Source organism: Ptychodera flava, chromosome 5 (assembly GCF_041260155.1).
Source record: "Ptychodera flava strain L36383 chromosome 5, AS_Pfla_20210202, whole genome shotgun sequence".
NCBI lineage: Eukaryota > Metazoa > Hemichordata > Enteropneusta > Ptychoderidae > Ptychodera > Ptychodera flava.
The window spans coordinates 42,327,819-42,349,869 of record NC_091932.1 but is presented as its reverse complement, the minus strand read 5'-3'; the positions used below and the strand labels follow the sequence as shown (position 1 = coordinate 42,349,869).

Sequence of the window (22,051 nt, the reverse complement as noted above, 5' to 3'; positions counted from 1 at the left end):
CAGCCTTGTGGACCACCTCCTGACAAACCAGAAGACCAGCTCTAAGCAGAGTTAAGTTCTTTCTTTCTTAAAGAAACGAACAAATTTGTGCTGTCCACCGTTGGCTGTTCAGATGAAAATCCCTAACCCTACTTTACCTGACACTGCTGCTGGACTGCCGCATTCGAGCCCTTTCAAGCATTATCGGAACAGCGATTCCTACTTCTCGCCCTCATTACCATAACCATAGAAATACAACAATGATACTTATCGCAAATTATTTGTTACCGACGTTTCACAAAACTCACACAGACTCCGTATTGCTGTCGACCTTGTCAATGGTGAAGATGTTCTGAAGACGTAGACGAAATGCAAAACGTGTGTTCCTTCAAAGAAGAGAAAACTTTAACGAAGACATAGAACATTTCAACTTCAAGACTGTACCTAGTTTGTGCAGAAATGTGTATTCAAATATGCAGAGAGTTGTGAAATGAAATGTTTATATGACATATCACATGATCGACTTCTATGTATCCTGCTGACCTCTACCCATCACTTGTCTTTGATCACTAAGTTTGTATTGAAAATCTCTTGGTGTGCAGGTCACAGACCCAGAATGTTGTACTCATCAGGCAACAGATAAACCATGGGTCACAGCACTACAGCAAATCAATTTCTCAACACTGTTAATTGTTATCATCGATATTGACCAAGAAGTATTCCCAGAGTGTTTAATGTAAAATCAAACGAACAAGCTTTTATCTTAATTATTAGCACTGGGTTATTATAACTAAGCAGTTCCGTAACTGGTCTCTAGTTTATTAAGGCCATGGAGGTAGAAAGAAAGACATTCTACCTACCTCCATGGTAAGGCTGACAAATGATCCAGTCAGCAGTGAGGGCCTGTAAGTTAAACATTTTTGAAATACTATGCGAATGCCATGGTTTTTACATGACTGTACACGGTGAATCCAAACTATAGTCAGGGCAGGATTATGAAGAAAATTTGTTCCTTCAGTACACAGTAACTGCCATCTTTTCATGACTTGCTTTGTCCATCGTAGCTTCAAAACATGTTTTCATTGACCTTGCATTTCTGATTTTGCAAGGTACATTCCTCTCAAAATGGCAGCTTCTAAAACAGTGCTTTTCACAAGGATGCCCATGGGAGGTACATGTAATGCAACAAATAAGCCAAAGTTTAATGTATACACAACATGATCCATTTTGAAATGTATTTTTCTCCAAATATTCCATCAGTGTTGGAAGTTGAACTTAGAGATACCCAGACAATGTACGACTACTTTTGCTGAGTCAATGCTAAGTGGCAAAATGACTGATAAACAATTCATTTGCTTTTAGCTTAGAGATGGAAGACTTCACAGTATAGAAATATTGTTATTGAAATGAATTCTTGAAAATGATTAAGACCAGTACAGTTTTGCATATTTTCCCCATCAGTATCTTAGGAATTAACCCTTTGAGCGCTGTAATTTTCTCCCGCCAAAATTTTAGTGCAAAATTTCACCAATTTTTATGAGTTTTCCTGTAATTTTTTTATAATTTTGACCAAATGGATATCACATTTCATTTTTACAGTTTTTTCTCAAAATTTTGGCAAAAATGTGAGAAAAATTGACAGGGGTTTATTTTATGAAGGGGACAAAATAGACTTTTGTGCTCAAAGGGTTAATAGTTGTTTCCATATGACACACTGTTGGCTATCAGTTTCAATTGTTGCACCAGTCATGGTATTACCTATCTTTTTTAATCTTTCATAGTAATTTTAGAGGCTTGATACTGTAATCTTTTGAAAGATACTGATATTGATCATTGACAGGACCTGATAAACATACTTCCTTTGGCCACGATGGCCATCCTTTATCAACTGATACTTTTTGAAGGACTTTTAAAAGATGTTTACATAACTCTGTCAGTACATTGTTGATTTCTGAATGGTAAATAATAAAACAATGTTGTTTCTATGAATTGCCCATACTCTCCATTCATTGTTCATTGTATTAGCAATGCAAAAAATATACACGTTAATTTCCATAATCACATTTTTATTGTTCCTCAGCAACTTTGTGTACATAGATGTTTTTTAAACTTAGGTTTTTTCTGTGAAAGCTCCACAACCTGTAACATGTTGATGGATACATTTCTTATTGTCTGTTCTATCTTCAAAATTCATTTTCTTGTTCTGCTTCCAAAATCATGTCGAAAAACCAAGTGTTCAACTTGTCATTAATAGTCCACATTCATGGAGTGTTGGATGTCATTGTGTTGTCTGCCAAATTATAGTGTGGACTAGAATCTATTTGTCAACAACGATATTGTATATTTACTGTACACAATGTGTACAAGATGTATACTGTGCTTTTCAACATTAGAGAAGAGCAGAAAGTTTTTACTTTTTCTGGAACAAAACTTTTGAAAATTTTCAAAGTTACCTCTTGTCCATTTAGGAATGAAGTATTGTAAAACCAAGATAAAGTTGCATTTATCAGTAACTGTATGTGCATTCCACTATGATACAGACTCTACTTAAATGATTGTGGCTTTAGGCATTGTTACGTGCAGAGAAAACGAACAAAAGGGTGAACTCAGCAGTTTCCGTTTAAACAAAATTTATTACGAAAACAAAACTAATTGCTAAGTTAGGGACAGAGTACAAGCTTTAAAGTGTACAGACTACTTATCTCAGCTGGGACGGCAAAGCTCCAGTCTCAGAGTTGTAACAGTCAGTTGGATGAATGAACAGTCCTTTGGCTTGCAGGCTGAAGCTGCACAAAGACCACAGTATAAATCCAGCGTTGACAGTGAAGGTCTTGAAAAGTCTTGAGAATGACTACTGCTGGAGTTTAGTAACACACAAGAGACACAATCCCAAAAGTCTGACTGGAAGCTGTGCACGTCCCTTTTATAAAGGCATGTAAGAACAATCTAGAACCTTTTATTGACATGCTAATTACTGTTCTAAAATTATCTCCCTTACACAACTAATCAACTTTCCAGAACATTCCAAACATGACTAATTGAATTCAAGGTTGTTAGGTCATCAAGGGCAGTGACCTTGAGAATGTTCTAGACTAATTGAACTCAGGTCATGATGAGTGTGGGGTAAATGACCTACATAACACACCCCCTCTTCAAAAAAGAAAATTTTTCAAAGAAAAATCTTTCTTTTGGAAATGTTATCTTTTAAAAGATTTAAGTACTCGAATTTTTTTTTTTTTTCTAAAGTAAAACTTCTTGAAAGTGAACAACAATAAACTCTAAATACGAGAAAGACAGTCTGCAATTAAATTGTCTCTGCCTTTGATATGTCTAATATCAAGATTAAACTCCTGTAACATTAAACTCCATCTTAGCAATCTCTGATTTTTGCCTTTAAATTTCTGCAGAAAAACAAGAGGGTTGTGATCAATATAAACCACTATTGGCTGATTTGAAGAAGTAACATAAACTTCAAAATGCTGTAAAGCTAATATCAAAGATAAACACTCTTTTTCAATTGTAGAGTAGTTTCTCTGGGATTTGTTAAATTTGTGTGAAAAATAGCAAACAGGATGATCTACCCCATGACTATCCTCTTGCAATAAAACAGCAAAGTGAAATCTGGTGCAGACAACACTGGAGCACTTTGCAGTATGGCTTTAAGTGTATCAAATGCCTGTTGGCATTGCTCTGACCAAACAAACTTTACTTTCTTTTTAAGTAAGTTAGTCAAAGGCTCAGTAATTGGGGAGAAATTTGGACAGAATTTTCTGTAGTAACCAGCCATACCGAGAAAGCGCATCAGTTGTCGTTTGCAGTTTGGTATGGGAAAACTTGAAATGGCACTGATTTTGGCATCAACAGGTTTTACCTCACCCTGTCCTACAGTATGTCCGAGGTAAGTTACCCTCGCCCAACCAAACTCAGATTTGGCAAGGTTGACAGTCAACATTGCTTTACTCAGTCTCTCAAAGAACTTCCGCATGAGCTTGATGTGTTCCTCCCAGGTGTCACTATACAGGACGACGTCGTCAACGTAGGCTGCACACCCATCTAGCCCGGATATGACGTCGTTGATCATCCGTTGGAACGTTGCGGAGAGTTCTTCATTCCGAATGGCATCACCTTGTACTGGAACAATCCGTCTGGTGTAACAAAGGCGGATATTTCACGAGCACGATCCGTCAGAGGGACTTGCCAAAATCCCTTCAGTAGGTCAAATTTCGTCACATACTTGGCTTTTCCCACTCGGTCGATGCAGTCATCAATCCTCGGGATTGGGAAAGTGTCTGTCTTTGTTAAAGTGTTGACCTTCCTAAAGTCCGTGCACATGCGATAACTGTGATCTGATTTGGGAACAAGTATGCACGGCGAACTCCAGTTACTTTTACTGGGTTCAATAAAGTCATTGTCCAGCAGGTATTTGACTTCTTCCTGGAGATATTTCGCTTTGTTGGATTCAGTCTGTATGGATGTTGTTTTACAGGCTTACTGTCCCCAACATCAACGTCGTGATAGATGACGTTTGTCCTCGTTGGAACATCTTGAAAAGGTGTTTATATTCGTGGAGCAGTTCTTTTACCTGTTGTTGTTGTTCTGGCTGGAGGTGTGCCAACTTTGTAGACTCCAGCTTCTCCAGGATTTCTGAGTTCTGAAGCTTGACCGAGCCCAGCTTTGAGTTTAGAGTATTTTCACTCAAGTCAGTTTCAGTATCACTATCTTCATAATGGTTTGAACTGACTGCACTGACAGGCTGAGTTATAGTAGGATTATCCCTATCCAAATATGGCTTAAGCATATTTATGTGACATAGCTGTTTTTGTTTTCGCCTGTCAGGTGTTATTATGATGTAATTTAAATCGCTCAATTTTTTATCAATTAGGTATGGCCCAAAGTAACGAGCATGGAGTGGTTTGCCAGGAATTGGAAGTAGAACAAGAACTTTTGACCTGGTTCAAACTTCCTTTTTGAGGTGCTTTTATCGTATTTGATTTTCATTGACTGCTGAGATGACTCAAGATTTTCTCTGGCTAATTCACATGCCTTAGAGAGTTTTGTACGAAAATCTGACACATATTGCAAAATATTCAGACAATCATCATCGTCTGATAGGAATTTCTCTTTAACGAGCTTGAGTGGGCCACGGACTGTATGTCCAAATACAAGCTCAAATGGGCTAAAACCAAGAGACTCTTGAATTGACTCTCTAACAGCAAAGAGCAGAAAATGAATTCCTTCATCCCACTGCTTCTCTGTGTCAAAACAGTAGGTCCTAATCATGTTTTTCAAAGTTTGATGAAATCGCTCAAGAGCACCCTGACTTTCTGGATGATAGGCGGATGACCTGTACTGTTTAATGCCTAGCTGATCCATTACTTGTTGAAAATACCAGACATAAAGTTGGAGCCTTGATCGGACTGGACACATTTAGGGAGGCCAAATAAAGTGAAAAATTTGACTAAAGCTCTCACTATAGTCTTTGTCTTTATGTTTCTCAGTGGTATGGCTTCTGGGAACCGAGTTGATGTACACATAATTGTCAACATGTACTCATTTCCTGATCTTGTTTTTGGTAGGGGCCCAACACAGTCTATTAGTATCCTACTAAATGGTTCTTGAAATGCAGGAATTGGCTGTAAAGGGGCCTTTGGAATGGTCTGATTCGGCTTTCCTACCATTTGACATGTGTGACAAGTTTTACAGAAATGTGTTACATCTTGCCTGAGATTAGGCCAATAAAAGTGACTGAGAATTTTGTGATAAGTTTTCCTTACTCCTAAGTGACCAGCCCAGGGGGTTTCATGGGCCAGGCGCAATATTTCAGCACGGTAGGGCTTTGGAACCACAATTTGATGTTTTATAGCCCAATCGTCATCAACCAAAACATCTGGAGGTCTCCATTTACGCATGAGAATACCAGATTTTGTATAATAGGAAACAGAGCTATCTGAAGTTTTACCTTCATCATCTACCCTGTCACACAAAGACAAAATATCTGGGTCTTTGTGTTGTTCTGCAATGAGATTTGATCTAGAAAATGTCTGACTTTGGTCAGCAGAAGTTTACTGGAAGTTTCAAATCCACGAGGGATAACGGAATGATCCGTGTCAAACACCTGACTGAGAAAGGTGTCATTTAAGTCAACATCTGTGACATTATTTTTGAGAGTATTTTGATTCTCAGAAGTTTTCTTTGACATGGCTCGAGTAATGGCACATGAAGGAAATAAATCGGGTATCTCTTGTTCAATTGGCTCTGGATCCTGATCTAAACTAGGATTATCAGTCACAAGTGGATTAGTAATGACCTTGTCCCCAGCAAGGTCGTTTCCAAGAAGAAGGTGAATCCCTTCAAAAGGCAAAAAAGGCCTAATACCTAAAGCCACAGGTCCAGAAACAAAGTCCGAAGACAAATAGACATTATGGAGAGGAACAGGAATGTAGTCATTACAATCTACCCCCTTAATAAGAACTTTAGAACCTGAAAATGACTTTTCAGAAACGGCAGGGTATCTGCCAACAAAAGAGACTGGGAAGCCCGGTATCTCTTAAAATTTTGACAGGGGTAGCGGAAGAGAAATCACTAGAAGTGATATAAAACCATTATGAATAAATGGCTCGAAAATACCCATAATGCTATCTTGAGAAGAATTGACCTTGACCTCATTAATTGGGATAAGAGGGGTTTAACCTCAGAAAATGTGTTGCACACATTATTAGACTCTAATTGAGTTGATGAAGAAATAAAGCCGGTTGGCTTAGATCCACTTTGACCACTTTGACCTTCACGTTTTCTTTTCAATTTGAAACACTCTGACATTAAATGGCCGTCTTTCTTACAATAATTACAAGAAAGTGTACCGAACTGTTTGTCAGAAGGAGATTGAGACTTGGGATTTGATGATGTGGAAGTGTTACTTGAACTCTGTGAACTGTTGTCATTTGATTTTCTACTGTCCTTTGAAAAATTCTTGGATGAAAAGGACGAGTTAAATTTACCTGCATTGTTTCTGTAGGAAAAGGACTGGGATGGTTTGCTGAGAAATGAAGATTTGTGGGTCAATGAATAATCATCGGCCAAACGTGCAGCAACCTCTATGTATCTGCCTTTTGTTCATTGATAAACGTCTTGATGTCACTCCGGATGCACCTTTTAAATTCCTCAATCAAAACAAGTTGTCGTAATTTGTCATAATTCTGACTAACCTTTTCAGAAGAACACCAACGATCAAACAGTTGTTCTTTTGTTCGAGCAAATTCAACATAAGTTTGATCTTTTACCTTCTCACAATCCCTAAATTTCTGACGGTAAGCTTCAGGCACCAATTCATAGCCCTTGAGAATTAATTCCTTCACAGAATCATAATCTGAAGCCTGCTCTACTGACAACTGAATGTAAATTTCTCTGGCTTTACCCACCAAAGCACTCTGCAAAAGCATAGACCAGGACTCCTTAGGCCAATTCAGACTCTGAGCAATTTTCTCAAAATGAAGGAAATATTTATCAACATCCTTTTCTTGGAAAGGGGGAACTAGCCTGAAATGCTTAGTGATGTCAAACTTGTCTGAAGGGAAGAATTTTCCTGACTGTCCAGCTCTAAACGTTTCATTTCTAATCTTTCCTGCCTGTCTTTCTCTCTCTGTCTTTCTTCCATTTCTAATTGCATTTGTATTTTTTCTTTTTCTAATGCCTGTCTCTCTTTTTCCATTTGTAATTCTAGTTTCTTGATCTCCAAATTTGTCTGCAATTCTAATTCTAATTTTCTGAGTTCAGAGGTAGACTCGGGCTCATAATCTTTCAGGGTGGATTCCTCAAATTGGCCTAAATCAACTAGATGTTTGGCAATACGGTACTGTATTTCCCTCTTGCGCATAGATCTTTTGACTCTACTTTAAGGAATTGGCCAGTGCAATGAGGTCGTCTTTTCTGAGGGAATCAAATGTGTCCTGATCAAGGTCATCCATTTCCTCTGGTTTAAATTCCGCCATGATTAAATTCGCTGAGTTCACAGAATACTGTAGTTTTTAAAAAGGCAGGCAAAATGTTGTCAAACGGCTCAAAATATTCGTCTCCCGGACGAGCCCCCAATTTGTTACGTGCAGAGAAAACGAACAAAAGGGTGAACTCAGCAGTTTCCGTTTAAACAAAATTTATTACGAAAACAAAACTAATTGCTAAGTTAGGGACAGAGTACAAGCTTTAAAAGTGTACAGACTACTTATCTCAGCTGGGACGGCAAAGCTCCAGTCTCAGAGTTGTAACAGTCAGTTGGATGAATGAACAGTCCTTTGGCTTGCAGGCTTGAAGCTGCACAAAGACCACAGTATAAATCCAGCGTTGACAGTGAAGGTCTTGAAAAGTCTTGAGAATGACTACTGCTGGAGTTTAGTAACACACAAGAGACACAATCCCAAAAGTCTGACTGGAAGCTGTGCACGTCCCTTTTATAAAGGCATGTAAGAACAATCTAGAACCTTTTATTGACATGCTAATTACTGTTCTAAAATTATCTCCCTTACACAACTAATCAACTTTCCAGAACATTCCAAACATGACTAATTGAATTCAAGGTTGTTAGGTCATCAAGGGCAGTGACCTGAGAATGTTCTAGACTAATTGAACTCAGGTCATGATGAGTGTGGGGGAAATGACCTACATAACAGCATGGCCATTAAAAAAAACCCTGTACATGTGAAAACTCAAAATCATTCTCTGTATGATTGTAGGTCAATCCTGAAACATTTCTTCATTCTTTGTTCTCCAATTCAGTTGAGGACAATGACACTGGACATTGCACAAAAAATACTATCTTCACAACTTGAACTCTAGACATTTCTTAATTACTTGCGAAGTAAAATAGGAAACTGTTCTACAAATACAAGAAAACATTAATGAGGAAAGACTTCTAAACCACTAACACTTTGAGCTATATGTGTCCAGACTTTTCTTCCAGGCAAAATGCCAAAGAGGTCAACTACTCCCCAAATAGTGGATGTTAGTTGACTTGTCCAATTTCCTGAAATTCCCTTTATTGTAATTAATGTGGATGAATAAATGGCCTAACAGGTTTAAGCAGATGCAAAACATTACTGTGGAAAGCAGTGATTTCTGATATCAAAGAAATGTGTATCCATTTACACAGCTAACCAGCTAACCCTAAAGAAGAAATTCAAACTCATTGGGATTCCTGTCAGCCCGGTGTACACATTGTTGCATTTGTAAGGGTTGGGAGGAAAGGTGCAATCCTAGCTAGCCTCAAGCTGTTAAGGAACAGGCAAGAAATTATGGTACAATATTCCAGTTGCTTGGCAGGGTTACAGTAAAGTTCATGTTTGCTCTTTCATTGACCAGTTCTTTCTGTCGTCTTTAGAACACTGTCATTTCTCAGATTTATCTTTTCCAAGTGAGCATTTAAGAACAAAAGACAGGTATGGTTTGTTTAGATGAGGCACAAGAATGAGAAACAAAATTGTTTTCTTAGCCATAGATTTTTCTCTTTGTATAGAATCATCAACTGCTGCACAACTGAATCATTGATCATAATTTTAAATACTTTATTGCTAATATTTACAGAAAAATTAAAAACCTGTGATTTTTTAAAACCACTTCAAGTTAAGTTAAGGAAGTATTTGTCTATGATTCTGTCTAGATAAAGAGAAAAAGTACTCTAACAACTCAAATCTACTACATACTCGCCTTGTGGCGGATGCGACAAAATTTACCATGCACAATATGTGCAATTTACAGTTCTTGACGCTGGTGGCGTACTTTTAACAGCCTTCGGACTCACGTATCACCGGGTCGCACTAGTACTTTCCGGTAGGATGAGTAGGTCCATTTGAACGGCCGTAATTGAGGTAGTTCAAGTCCATAGACTTTAAGTCTGATATGACCTTCATATATCTAGCACATTGTTATAGCAAACGTGCTTCTGATGATGTTTTTCTCTCCCATTGTTTTTTAAATAAGGACTCGGAAAGACGAGTCTGTATTGAGTGATTATTTACGACCACCTAATATGCTATTGAAGGCATTCCTTGTCATTGAACCTGAAAATTCTCTTGTAATAATGACGTAACCTGGTCCGTTATTCGCACCACTCTGTTCATATTTATTTCTCCCACTATTGAACGAGCCACCACCTCCGGCGCAACTTCCAGTATAATAATCACCGCTACCCCCACCGGAATATCCGCCTCCACCGCCTGGCCCGCCACCACCAGATCTGGATCCACCGCCACCACCAAACCCACCATTCAAATTGTTATTACCGCCTTCTCCACCGTTACCGCCATTGAGAAATGCAAAACCGCCGTGCTTTCCATTGTTATTGTGCCATCCCCCTCCGTTGCTATTCATACCTCCACCACCACCACCGGCGTATTTATAATTGACTGAGGGCGCCCCTTGTCCACCCTCCCCACCACTGAAGCCGCGTCCACCACCAGGATTGCCTGCATTCGCCTTTGTACCGTCGCACAGAGGGTCTCTTCTGCTCTGCCAGAAACTCCCTCCCCCGCCACCAGCGATGATAATTGGTGTGTTATCCTCATGTATAACGAACGTTCCTCCGCCGCCTCCACTTGACAAATTACTCGAACCGTCTACACTCTCCTGGCCGACCAATATTCGTAACGTTGTTCCTATAGCAAAAAGGAAGACAGAATATAGAATTCACATTCTGACACAAGGTAATACAGGAAAGATGTTTCACTTCCAAGGGAGCGCAGACAATTCACGTGCTAAAATGTTGCATTTTATTGCATCACGTGTCCAAAGAATTGCAAATTTACAAGGGAAATTCGAAGAAACATGGGCAGAAATATTAATGACGTCATAACTGACCTTGGATGTTTTATGTACCTATGGGTATTAAAAGTCTACACGGTAAAGTTTCTGAGATGCCAGGGTGTGATGAACTCGTTCTATTTATGATCGATCGAATATTTTGTTTCAATAGATTCCTGATTAAATTGATACCACTATGCGTGGTTTACAGTATACTTAATTAAGTCATTTATCTAAAATGTCAAGTTTGGTTGTTCGGTAGCTTGTCGGTCTACTGTTCACCAGTTGACAAAATCAAAGTTGGTAAGGGAACACAAGCTAACACAAACAGCAAACAGACTAGGAATTCTCCGGTCCTATCAACATTTTCATCCCATATTAAAATAATCATAATTTGGTAATATTTATTATTCTTTTCATGAAAGTAGTATGATGTGAACGAATGAAAGTAGTATAGCGTACAAGGAATCGCACTCATTTTTTTCTTGGTTTTGTACTTTCCAAATCGGTAAAATCATCTATTTACTCATCGAAAATGGTAGTACAAGATTTTCTTGAATCTTATCAAATATTTAACGATGTCAGTAAATAATTCATCAAAGGGATGTTTTTATTGTCAAGGAAATGCTCTTCCTGTTTTAAATTACATTCCTCGGTATCGACGCATGGTGTGGTTGAAGGTTGTGTGGTTGTTAACTGGAGGCATAAGGCCGCCTCAAAGGTGGCGCCACTCGCAACACAAGATCTAGTTATCCGACAATGGTGACCTAATTTCAGAGGACAGGCTAAGCTATGACGTCATCTCGAAGGAATTCGTTTGCGCCACTCTTAAGTTACGACTGTATCAGGTTTCGTGCTTCATTCATCGGGTGACGTCATGGGTGAGAAGTGTTAACAAAGAATATGTTTTGCACTTTCGCTCGATAACGTTTGCGCCAGAACAACTGCAGTGGACCGTAAACAGTTTGACTGTTTTCACAAATGGTGTGAGACTGACGTCAAATTTTGAAATTAAAACATAAACAGGGGCTGTTTTTGTAAATTCTAGTCAGCGTCCTACTAGAATAATCGAAGAAAGTAACAGCGGACACACCATTTTGCACTAGGGAAAGTGAGGGGTGGAAAGGTGGGGGATTGAGTACCAGATTGAATACACCTATCTGCCATAAAACTCTGACAGTATTTTTATCCAGAGGTGTGTGTTCACTGATTCAACCTTTTGCCTACATGGGAAGTTCTACTTTGAATTTATTGGCACCAAGCTCTGACATGAATGACTTCAAGGTCAAGTGCCTCACCTTTTCTTAAGTGGACTGTCCCACGGATCAACGCCCCTCTTCCACGATACTGTTTGTAAGCTTCCCCGTCGTATCCACCGGCGGCACCTACAAAGAAACAGAATTTGAGCAATTTGATAAAGTGATATAAGTTATGAATGAATACTTTGTAATGTTTTATCGTATGTAGTTTTGCAATATGAAACAGTAATACTGACTGTTCCAAAATGACACTTTTTTCACTCCTATAGCAGAGTTTAGAATTGCAACCACTAGAAGTGCTTTCAAAATTTAGCGAAAACGATAAAGGCTTCAGACAATGTTACGTAGCTCTTTTTTAAGTTTTCGCAACCCAAATGTTTTTCGGAGAAATTGTCACCAGATGATGAACAACATTAGTTACGTTTAGAGAGTCCCTGCATGTTGATGGTGGAACTGTGATTTAGACACTTTGTGCTCCGACAGGAAATGTGTACAAACGACAAAGACAAAACACAGTTTCTATTTCTTATAAACCCTGTTTTTTCCGTCAAGGCTGTTTCTAAAAAAGGAACCGGTAAAGTTATATCCAAAGAAAAATTTCTGCTAATGCTATCAAAAATGGTTTATCTGAGCTTCTCTTGTGACCATCGTTTTGTCGTCACTCGGTTCCATAGTCAAAATTTCAAAGTATGTGAACATGACAATATTCTGTTGGTGACCGCGGCCAGTGAACTTCACTGGTGAAAAGACCTTTCCAACCAACACATTCCTACCCGGTGACAGGTGTTTTTGAAGGCAAGTTGAATGTTTCATGCGGGGAAACTTAGTCAACTTCAAAAAAAATAATCAACGCTCACTCTACCAAAAGCGGTTTCCTTAGGAAGTAATGGATTTCAATTACTAACTGTATCCGAACAATATGTCACTTCTGGTCTTTAATTTGAAAAAGGAATTGGGCAATATTACTAATGGCCATGGTTATTGAAGCGTGGCAAGTGGTATCTCCGATAGCAAGGAAGGAACTGGCGCTGTATTAAACACCAGCCTGCATATCGTGTAGCTTTGCTGCGTTTCCGAAAATTGTACAACTCATAATCTGGAGTGCGCTGAACTTGGTTTTTATTCGGGAAATGTCACGTACTTCATTTTTGACGGAAGGAACCAGTTTGTAATTTCACTGTCACCCGAAATTGCCTTTGAGGAAAAATGACTGTTTATTTTAATGGAGATGAGGTCGAAAGACCTTGACTGAGGACGGTGCCCGTAATTCTTTCGCCTAGTTTGCGGTTCAACGTAGATTTCTAAATCATTTTGGTAGCCGTAAAGTCGGAGAAGAGATCCAGTTACCAGTCTTTGCCAGGGCCATTTCCCCCGTTTCTTCGCAGAATAAACTGAACAACTCGATAAGCTGTGCTCGTGTTTGGTTTTCATATCACTGCTGCTAACATTCTTGACAGAGGATTATGGATGTATATTTGGAAGTTGTGTTTCAATGATGATAATGATGATGATAATGATGATGATGATGATGATGATGATGATGATGATAATGCATCATCATCATCATCACCATTTATTCACCATACGTTATAGGGCGATAAAGTACACCGCTATTACTCAATACATGAAACAACAATTGCAGCAGCATTCAGTGCGTAAATGTCGATAATCGATCGAATCAAAGCAACAACAACAATAATAATACAAATAATAATAATACAAATACAAATAATAATAATAATAATAATAATAATAATAATAATAATAATAATAATAATAATAATAGTGAAATATAGTAAATGTCTTGTCAAGTGGTTTTATTGATCTTAAACAGGTTTTATATTCAAAGGACTTAGATCAATTTTTTTCGGTCATCTAACTTTTAAGCGTTCTGATTCATTTTGAGCTCCGGGCTTTTCGAGAAAATTTGAGTAGGAAGCAGTAAAACATAAGTGAAGATGTACCATGGCCATCTTAAACGTCAAAGTCAATCATTGATAAGCCGCCTAAACGTGATAAGACTGGACAAAGAAGGACAGTGATGACGAAGAACACGTACACCATCGTGATTATGCCGTATCCGTCCACATCTCGAATTCTGCTGTGGCTGCGACCTATTGACGGATTGATGTTGGAGCCAGCCTAACAACCATCGACCGACGCCCCCCCCCCCCCCCCCACTGGCTGGGTTCAGAGGGTTACATGAATCAAAATACTTTTTGGGGAGAAACAGGGAAACGCAAAACACCCTGAATCATTCTTACGACAACCGATTACTAATCTTGAGAAGAATGTGCTTCGCTGTTTAAAAATAATTTAAAACAAGGGGGTGAGGAATTCTGGTAAAATTGAAAGTCTTGTAATGATGGTGGACCGCTGCGTCACGAGGTTATCTTTGTTACGTTTTGACCACGTAAACGACGTATTTTTATTCAACAAAGGGTCATCCGGACTTCCTTGTATGGAGAAGGAACGCGAGCGAGTCAGTTTAGTCCCCTAGGTCGAGAAAATCCTTTTCCTTAATTGTTCCGGGTCAAAGGAATTGGCACACTGCCACGGCAGTCCGTTCGACACTATTGCAGACTGGAGCGAAGAGTCGGAGTTGAATGTTTTCAACATTCTTGCAGTAGGCCTGAATTCCGAACTTTCACGTCATTCGTTGGCTCTTGAAATCAAAATAGGGCTATCGAATCATGGTAAATGGTGACCAAGTAGGGAAGATCCTACTGAAAAATTAATTTCATTTTTTCCCAATTCACGAGAGAAGCAGACGGTCAGCCTGATATGTATCGTTTCACACCCAGCAGATAAGGTAACACACGTAGATATCGTGTACCATGAACTCATTCCGATGCAGAAATTTAATATTTCCCATCGGGCTACAATGCGCAGACTAAACATTTTCAAAATGACCGTCCATTGCGAATTGACGACCGTTTATACCAAGGCCAGAAGCAGGAGCTTTCTGACCATTTCCGGGTTTTTTTAAATTCTTACTTCACTCATTCCTTTAACTAGCCAAAAATAGACATGAAGAATTTGAAACTGCTATCACTTTGCTTGATTTCGCGTGTAACTTGATATTTTGATACCAAGCATTTCGTTAAAACGATGTGGAGTCAAAACTATTACGAACCCAATAACAAGAATTTTAACATCACCACTGGAGACTCTCTTGAAAGCACGTGTATTCGATGAATATCTATAGTTGAATCGGAATTCATGACATAGTATCGCGAACGAGAAACTAAACTATTAGTAGCATGTATATAGCGGGTTAGTTGAAGATGAATTAAACACTAAAAATATATGAAAAATTTCGTTGGTACTTTTTTATTATGCCATTTCACTTCTAAATGAAATGATGGTCACTACTTGGTCTATTTTTATCTCGTGCGAAAATGTCAAATGGCGGCCATCATGTCCGAATGGCATGAAGTCATTTCTCACCGTTGTCACAAAGATACCATTAATTGTCGATGTCCACCGTACATGCACTGTTTACTCGCGTCAGTTTGTTTCACTCGTAATTTTGAACTCGGTTTCATATTCTGTAAATTATGTGTGGATTATATTACCATGTACTAGGTTCTTAAACCCTATTGCCGCCAAACTTTGCCACGAAGTCGTCTGGTTTTCTTTCCCTATCGTTGGCGTTCTTTGGGCGGACTGGTTTAGGTGAAATAGCGACTCCACTACCAGCACCTCTACACGGCGTTATTTCTAACTTGATGACGAAATAATTGCGAATGCGTAATTTTAACACGTCATCTGTCATGGCACGCCCAATAAGAAAGTCACGAAGGGTCCCGTTCAAGAAAAGACATGCCTCAAAAATCTGCCCTCCCTCCATCATGATTAATAACCGTATATCGTAAGGACTTGTTGCAACAGGTGTAAACTTGTACATACGACAAACCTATCCCTACTGGATTACGAGTTTGTTCTTCATTGAATCATCAAACACGCTGGGTGGTGTATGCTTGGCTCCTCGTGTTCGTGTCAATAAGACTATGTTACTTATCGAAATATTGTGGGTGGATGGGAACGTTAAACAAACAAATGTTTGGATCGTTAAAAAAACTAGAAGCTCTGTGTAAAGTTAACGTAAAGTGACACATAACGTGTCCTTAGGAACGTTCATAAGGTTGAACTTTGGCCTGAAATGAATTTTGACCTATGTGTTACATCGTTAACGTGTTCCCTTGCGCGTTCATCGCACTTCATCTACGACCAGTAAGATGGGCTCTTTAATATGAAAATGACAATTAAATAGTCTCGGAAATATCACATGTTCTTCTACAAGAACTCAGCGAAACTACTTTGTTTATCAAAAGTTGAGTCTTCGGTTGTGTAGAGATTCTTGTTTCAAAGATCGGTTACTTTTACTGCTTGGGCCTTGCAAGCACCGTGATCTTTGCCACCTCCCCATTTTCACACCAGCCTATACCTAGAGTACTAAAGACAGTATTTTAAACTAAATTTCATCGCATATAGAGCATGAACTATCGTTAGATTTTTGTCGTAATGGAAATATGCCGAATTAAAATATAAATTGTTAAAATAGTTCTTTAAAAATATGGACAGTTCTGAAAAAAAGTTTACATGCTCTGTCTGTCTCACTCCCTTCGTACAGTACTGCAAACAGACAAGCACATGGAGACACAAACACATATAAACACATACTAATAGACAGACAAAGGCAACGGGCGTCGACTAGTTCAGAAATCCCTACATATCTGAGACAACTAAAAACGCATTTGCTATGAGAATATATCCGTAGCAAGTGTGAGCGAAATATATCGAAACTCCAGAAGCAAAATTGCGAATTGTAATTCTGATCACCTGATCAAAGGATCTAGCTAATGGTCCGGATATTCCTGTAATCTTTGGCAGGCAATTTTCTGAATTCTGCGTGAGACAATAGATTATCATGACCACCCCCACCCACCCTGCCTGAATGTTCGAGTGGGTCATCACCACCACAGACTGGCACACCATCCGGGTTGAACGAACATGAATTTCGCAATCAAATCACGATATCGTCCCTTTCGTATTTTTGCTACTATTAATCGTTCTCTATGCCTAGACGGGATCACTTTCAGTGGTAAAAGGTTTATCTATATCATTAAGGCAGTACGCGCCTCCAAATTGAACGACTTCTCAAAAATTTGCTCAAACTTTGTTTAAGCAAGCTTGCAAACATTCCCTTTCGAAGTAAGGAATAAAAATCAGGGGTCACCGCGCAAAATTTGATATTAGAGAAACAAATTACCGATATTTCTACACGACGCTTAAAATTCAAAATGGCCGCCATCCTTGGCGAAAAATAAATTTTCCATTTTCTATCAAATAAGCTGGTGAAAACTTTATGTACTCCGTAAGCTTCAAAATGAACCCTGCAAGTGGCAGACCAAAAAGGTAATGTAAAGGATTGAGAGGCACATTCTGCCGTAACACTTTGAAGTTTTTTTTCATGCATTGGGGATAGGATTACGTCAAGTAAAGAGCTACACACTTAAACGAAGTAACACTCAACTGAAGATCATTAAAGTGGGAGATCAGGCTTTGTGTTCTCGTATTCGCAAGCTTACATGTCAGCAGTATGGGAGGACGTTTCAGTTAGAAAACTTATCTAATCGCTGAAAGAGGATATTGCGCCTACTCTTTTCTGTCAGATGTCGATTTTTGTAGAGCAGGTTCATATTTGCAACGTAATGGCGACAGACAGACAAAGGTCACGCAATAAGTGACAAAACGCAAAGACAAAAATACTGGTGCCGCCAAGTAAGCTGTTCGTGCAAAAAGGTGTTCGTGCGAAGTTTTTCAGAAGGCGGACAAATTTAAAAACTGATCAACAGTTTGGGTGGGGAAGAAATTTCAATTGTTTTAGTGGGCGGGAAGAACATTTTTGACAGTGGATACTAGAAATACGTAGAGGGATGGGAATGGTTGATAGAACTTCTGGGGAGATTAAACGCCTAACATAGAGGGGAGCAATGTTCCAAGGTATACTGCTGGCTGCTGGCGCGGTTTTGTGTTGATCTGGGTTGCCAAGTGGTCATCTTGGACATTGGGGAATTTCAGTAGTGGGAGAGGGCAGTGGGGAGCTTGAATTGCTGTAAGGAGTGGAGAGCGGGCAGACTATAGATGGAGGACAGTGGGCATTACAATTCAGTAGCTAGGAAGGCACATTTTCCGTGTATGCCAGTGGGAAGGCAGTTACGAACAGCTCTCCCTCCAAATTTTAGGACAAAATAAGTAAAATCGGTATATCAGCCTTCAAAACATGTTTTGTGATGATTTTGCGAAATTGATGAAAATTAGCAATTGGCGGCACCTGAAAATAGCCACTGCACACGTCATAACAATACCAATATTCATCTTTATCTCACACAACTCTTAAATAAACTAAATAAATAAATACTGGTAAGTCCGTTTTACAATCAGAGTTCCACATGAGTAACCAAGAACGAAGTACCAACCTGCCGCTTCTATGACGTAATCACCCGTATAGGGTATTGTGAGTTCTTGAATACCACTATCTAAGGTAACCAAGCGTTCATGGTCTTGGTCTTTGTAGAAATTGCCCAGCGACTGTGGACCAAATCTTCCAAATGTGTTCAGCGTTGTGAGGCGAGCTGTAATCAAGAAAGGTGTGGTTCAGTTACTTTAAAAAATAGACTGTCAAATTAAACTAATCACTGTAATGACATGGTTCGTAACTCGTCATCCAGCGAAAATTTTACCGGAGAAAGGGGGATTTTATAGGTTATTTGATCATGTTTGTTAGACTAATCGCTTTATAGTCTTATCGCTTGCCCTTACAAATTAAAACAATCGATGACAATATAATAGATGACCTATTTTTATGATATATGCGTTTAAAATAATTTATGAGTATACTTAACACCGCTCATGGGATATTAAACTCCTAACTATTGCAGTTCAAAGATATTAGGTTGTAATTTTACCATCATAAAATGGTTTATAATAGGTTATTATCCATGTCTATGTTATATTGCCCAACTGCTGAATGCCTCTCTCATGCCTAGTTGTAATCGTCCGCTTCCGACTTCTACCCGGCCGGGCTGTTTGTTTTATTGGGCTGCCTACTGAACATGGCGCCAGAAAATGTGTTAATCAAATTACATTGTCATCACTTATTTTCGCTTTGATGGACTTTCCGCAACTCCCGTCAATTGTCATGGGTTTTTAATTGAAATTGGATGGAACCCATTGACATTTTAAATCTCATATCTGTCAGTCAAATTCACAAATTCTCAAGAACTGGTGTCTGTGCAAGACCGGGGCTTTGAACCGTGACCGCGTGTCTCTATAGCGTGAAATCCAAGCAAATGAAATGAGTTTTTGCATGGGATCCGTGGGATGGTTGTTGAAAGATTTACTGTACAACAGAGAGTGTCCGTAATTTCACATTTGAATTATTTACACATTTCGCCAATCTTGTGATACGAATGATAAAACATTTTTATCTTTCGGTCAAAGCAAACCTTGTTATTCAATAAAGGCAGGTTTTTGCGTGTACGCTGAAGCGAAAACGAAATGCGCACAAAAAGGCGTTGGCACAATACTGAGAACATCAAACTTGTACAAGTTTTCTGAGAACATCCATCGCTGGCATTTCACTTGCACAATAATTCAAGGTCGCAAGTTTGAAATTTACAGTAAGCCAATCGCCAAATGTTGTCTTAGTGACTGGCGCACCACTTTTAGGGAAAGTATTAATGTCTTTGCCAAGTCGTCAAATTACTTGTGAAATGGAGTTTTCTATGATGCCTATACATTCAATACATCAAGCTGAGAGAACAACATTGTTTGAGACATACTAGTATTTGGTTTCATGACTCTGTACCAACAAAATAAAGATTACAAGTGGTCATTTGTAGGACTCCATATTTGCCTCCTAAAATCTAAATTATCTCTAATGTTCATCTTGATCGGCGTGCTTTCACATTGTCAATTAGACGTTTGTCTGCATAAATCTACCAATTTTGTTTACTTCAGCACAGTTGCACTATACACATGAAAATTGGGTTGACAAGTTAATACCCGGCGTCCAGTCGGCATACTTTCGCGGGTAGGGGTCCATCAACGAATTTTCTCCCACCATGACAAGGCATGGCGGTAAAATTCCAGGATTTTGCGTCAATTAGGCGAATCCCTTCAACTCTGATATAGAATCAATTCACTCAGGTTATCGTCAAATTCGTGGTATGGAAAGTGCGTGTTTTAAAAAAAAATTAGACATTTAGCAGTCGACAATTAAAAATTGATTTTCCATGAAGCGGCATAAGTTTTACACATACACAGGAAATAGACATCTGGCCTTGAAAGTGTTTTTCTAACAAAGGAATTTTGATCTTTGACCTTGAAATGTTGTCTTAAAAATCGCCGGTGTATTATGGGACGGAAAAAAACGCGGTCCTAGATGTGAGCCTCGAAGCCAATGCAATGCATCCTGCACCACAATTAAACGAAAACCGCGACGCATACGGAAATACTTGATGGACGTGAAGTCTCCTCTCAAAAATAGGTTGAGAAATATACTCAAAAAGTAGATAGTTTGGCGAAGATTGAAGGAAAACTTTACATTTTTAAGGACAACTTTACACACTGCCACACAGCTACATTTATACAAGTGTGTACTTTGCAAATTTTACTTTACAAAATCCATCGTTTCATCATTCTCTTAAAGTCTGTCTGCATCTTGGCTTGCTATGCTGCGATACTACTCATGCATGTATGTGCACTTGTTCTGTTTACCAGTCCATGGCTGGTTGTTATACAATTAATCGTGATTGTCTGTATCCTGTGTTGAAGAATAATACTTCAAATCAGAGATTTTTACGATATCTGTGCACGATATCTGCCGACCTTTCTCTGACAAAGAATCACGATAAATGATGCGATGTAGTATGACATAACTTACAAAATGGACTGGCAAATTTCCAAACAAAATCTTACCTGTAAAACCAGCTGAGCGAGAAGCACACTGCTGAAGAGCTTCAATTTCTGTCTGGCAAGCCTCGTACACGTCATCGCCCGCTGCCTGGTCAGAATCTACATTTTTCAGAATAACGAGGCATACTGCAAACACCAAATTGTGCCTTAAAAATCGACCCATGATGGAATGCCTTGTGTTGCTGGTGTGATACCACTAGTACCAGCTCTCTTGAAGAACTCGGATTGTCTGGCAGTGAAGTAGATTAGACAGTCTTAAATACATTCGGCCACGCCACGCCCACGTATAGTGCATAGGTGATAGAATATGGTACGCTTGGGACATTCTTTGTATGAAAGGCGACGCACTACCACATCAATGATAATCACGTGTTAGGTGAAACCCCGGAAATGATATCAACTATGAGTAATTACGATGACGTATGTGACAGTCAACCATCGCCACCAATCAATCCTACTAAAATTGGTTTGAATTTTTCGGCGGACCCATTTATGTGGCAATTGGTTTTCTAATGACGTTCTTTTGGTGTCACAAGTTTTTGAGTTCGGAGATAGGAATCGTCAAGTAAACCGGAAAATATTCGATTAAATTCGGGGGGATCCTTTTGATGTTATACCTGGAAAAGACAGCGATGTGCGAAATTCCTTTGGGACGGACGTGCAGGGGTACCACAATATCTGGAGTAAAAACAGCATGGGAAGTCATGCGGGCAAATGAAATATAGTGAACAAACATTAACTCAATAACGATCAACGGCGCTCTTTCTTCAGTATGTGGGTATTTCCATTAAAAATACCAGGCATGCGAATAGCCCTTGAAACCGTTGCATTAGAATCAAAGCTCACTTTTGTTACCACGATATGTGATCATATGCATGACAAGTTTTATGCTGCCCCATTTCTATTAATGACAAATGGGAATACTGGTACATTGTCGTGCACTCTTCGAGTTCAAGTTTTGATGATTCGATGGTAAAAACAGGACGGGCCGTAGACTTTCTATCAGACCGGTGAAATTTTCGATAACGGAGAAAAGAATT

At 39.0% G+C, this 22,051-nt stretch overlaps 1 protein-coding gene across 1 annotated transcript; it reads right to left on the bottom strand.

Annotated features, from left to right (window-relative positions):
* Nucleotides 1-9,519: 9,519 nt before the first annotated feature.
* LOC139133997 (uncharacterized) lies at nucleotides 9,520-21,352 on the bottom strand. Its single transcript, XM_070700829.1, has 4 exons — nucleotides 21,015-21,352; nucleotides 18,512-18,667; nucleotides 12,066-12,152; nucleotides 9,520-10,622 (listed from the first exon to the last, which is right to left on the bottom strand). The coding sequence occupies exons 1-4, from the start codon at nucleotides 21,172-21,174 to the stop codon at nucleotides 9,979-9,981; spliced, it is 1,047 nt and encodes a 348-aa protein (XP_070556930.1). The 5' UTR covers nucleotides 21,175-21,352; the 3' UTR covers nucleotides 9,520-9,978.
* Nucleotides 21,353-22,051: the final 699 nt, after the last annotated feature.

Coding starts and splice junctions, on each gene's coding strand:
- LOC139133997 (XM_070700829.1), bottom strand. CDS start 21,174: ATGGGTCGATTTTTAAGGCACAATTTGGTGTTTGCAGTATGCCTCGTT. Junction 18,668..21,014: donor TCGCTCAGCTGGTTTTACAG/GTAAGATTTTGT, acceptor TCTTGATTACAG/CTCGCCTCACAACGCTGAAC. Junction 10,623..12,065: donor GACAGTCCACTTAAGAAAAG/GTGAGGCACTTG, acceptor TTTTTGCTATAG/GAACAACGTTACGAATATTG.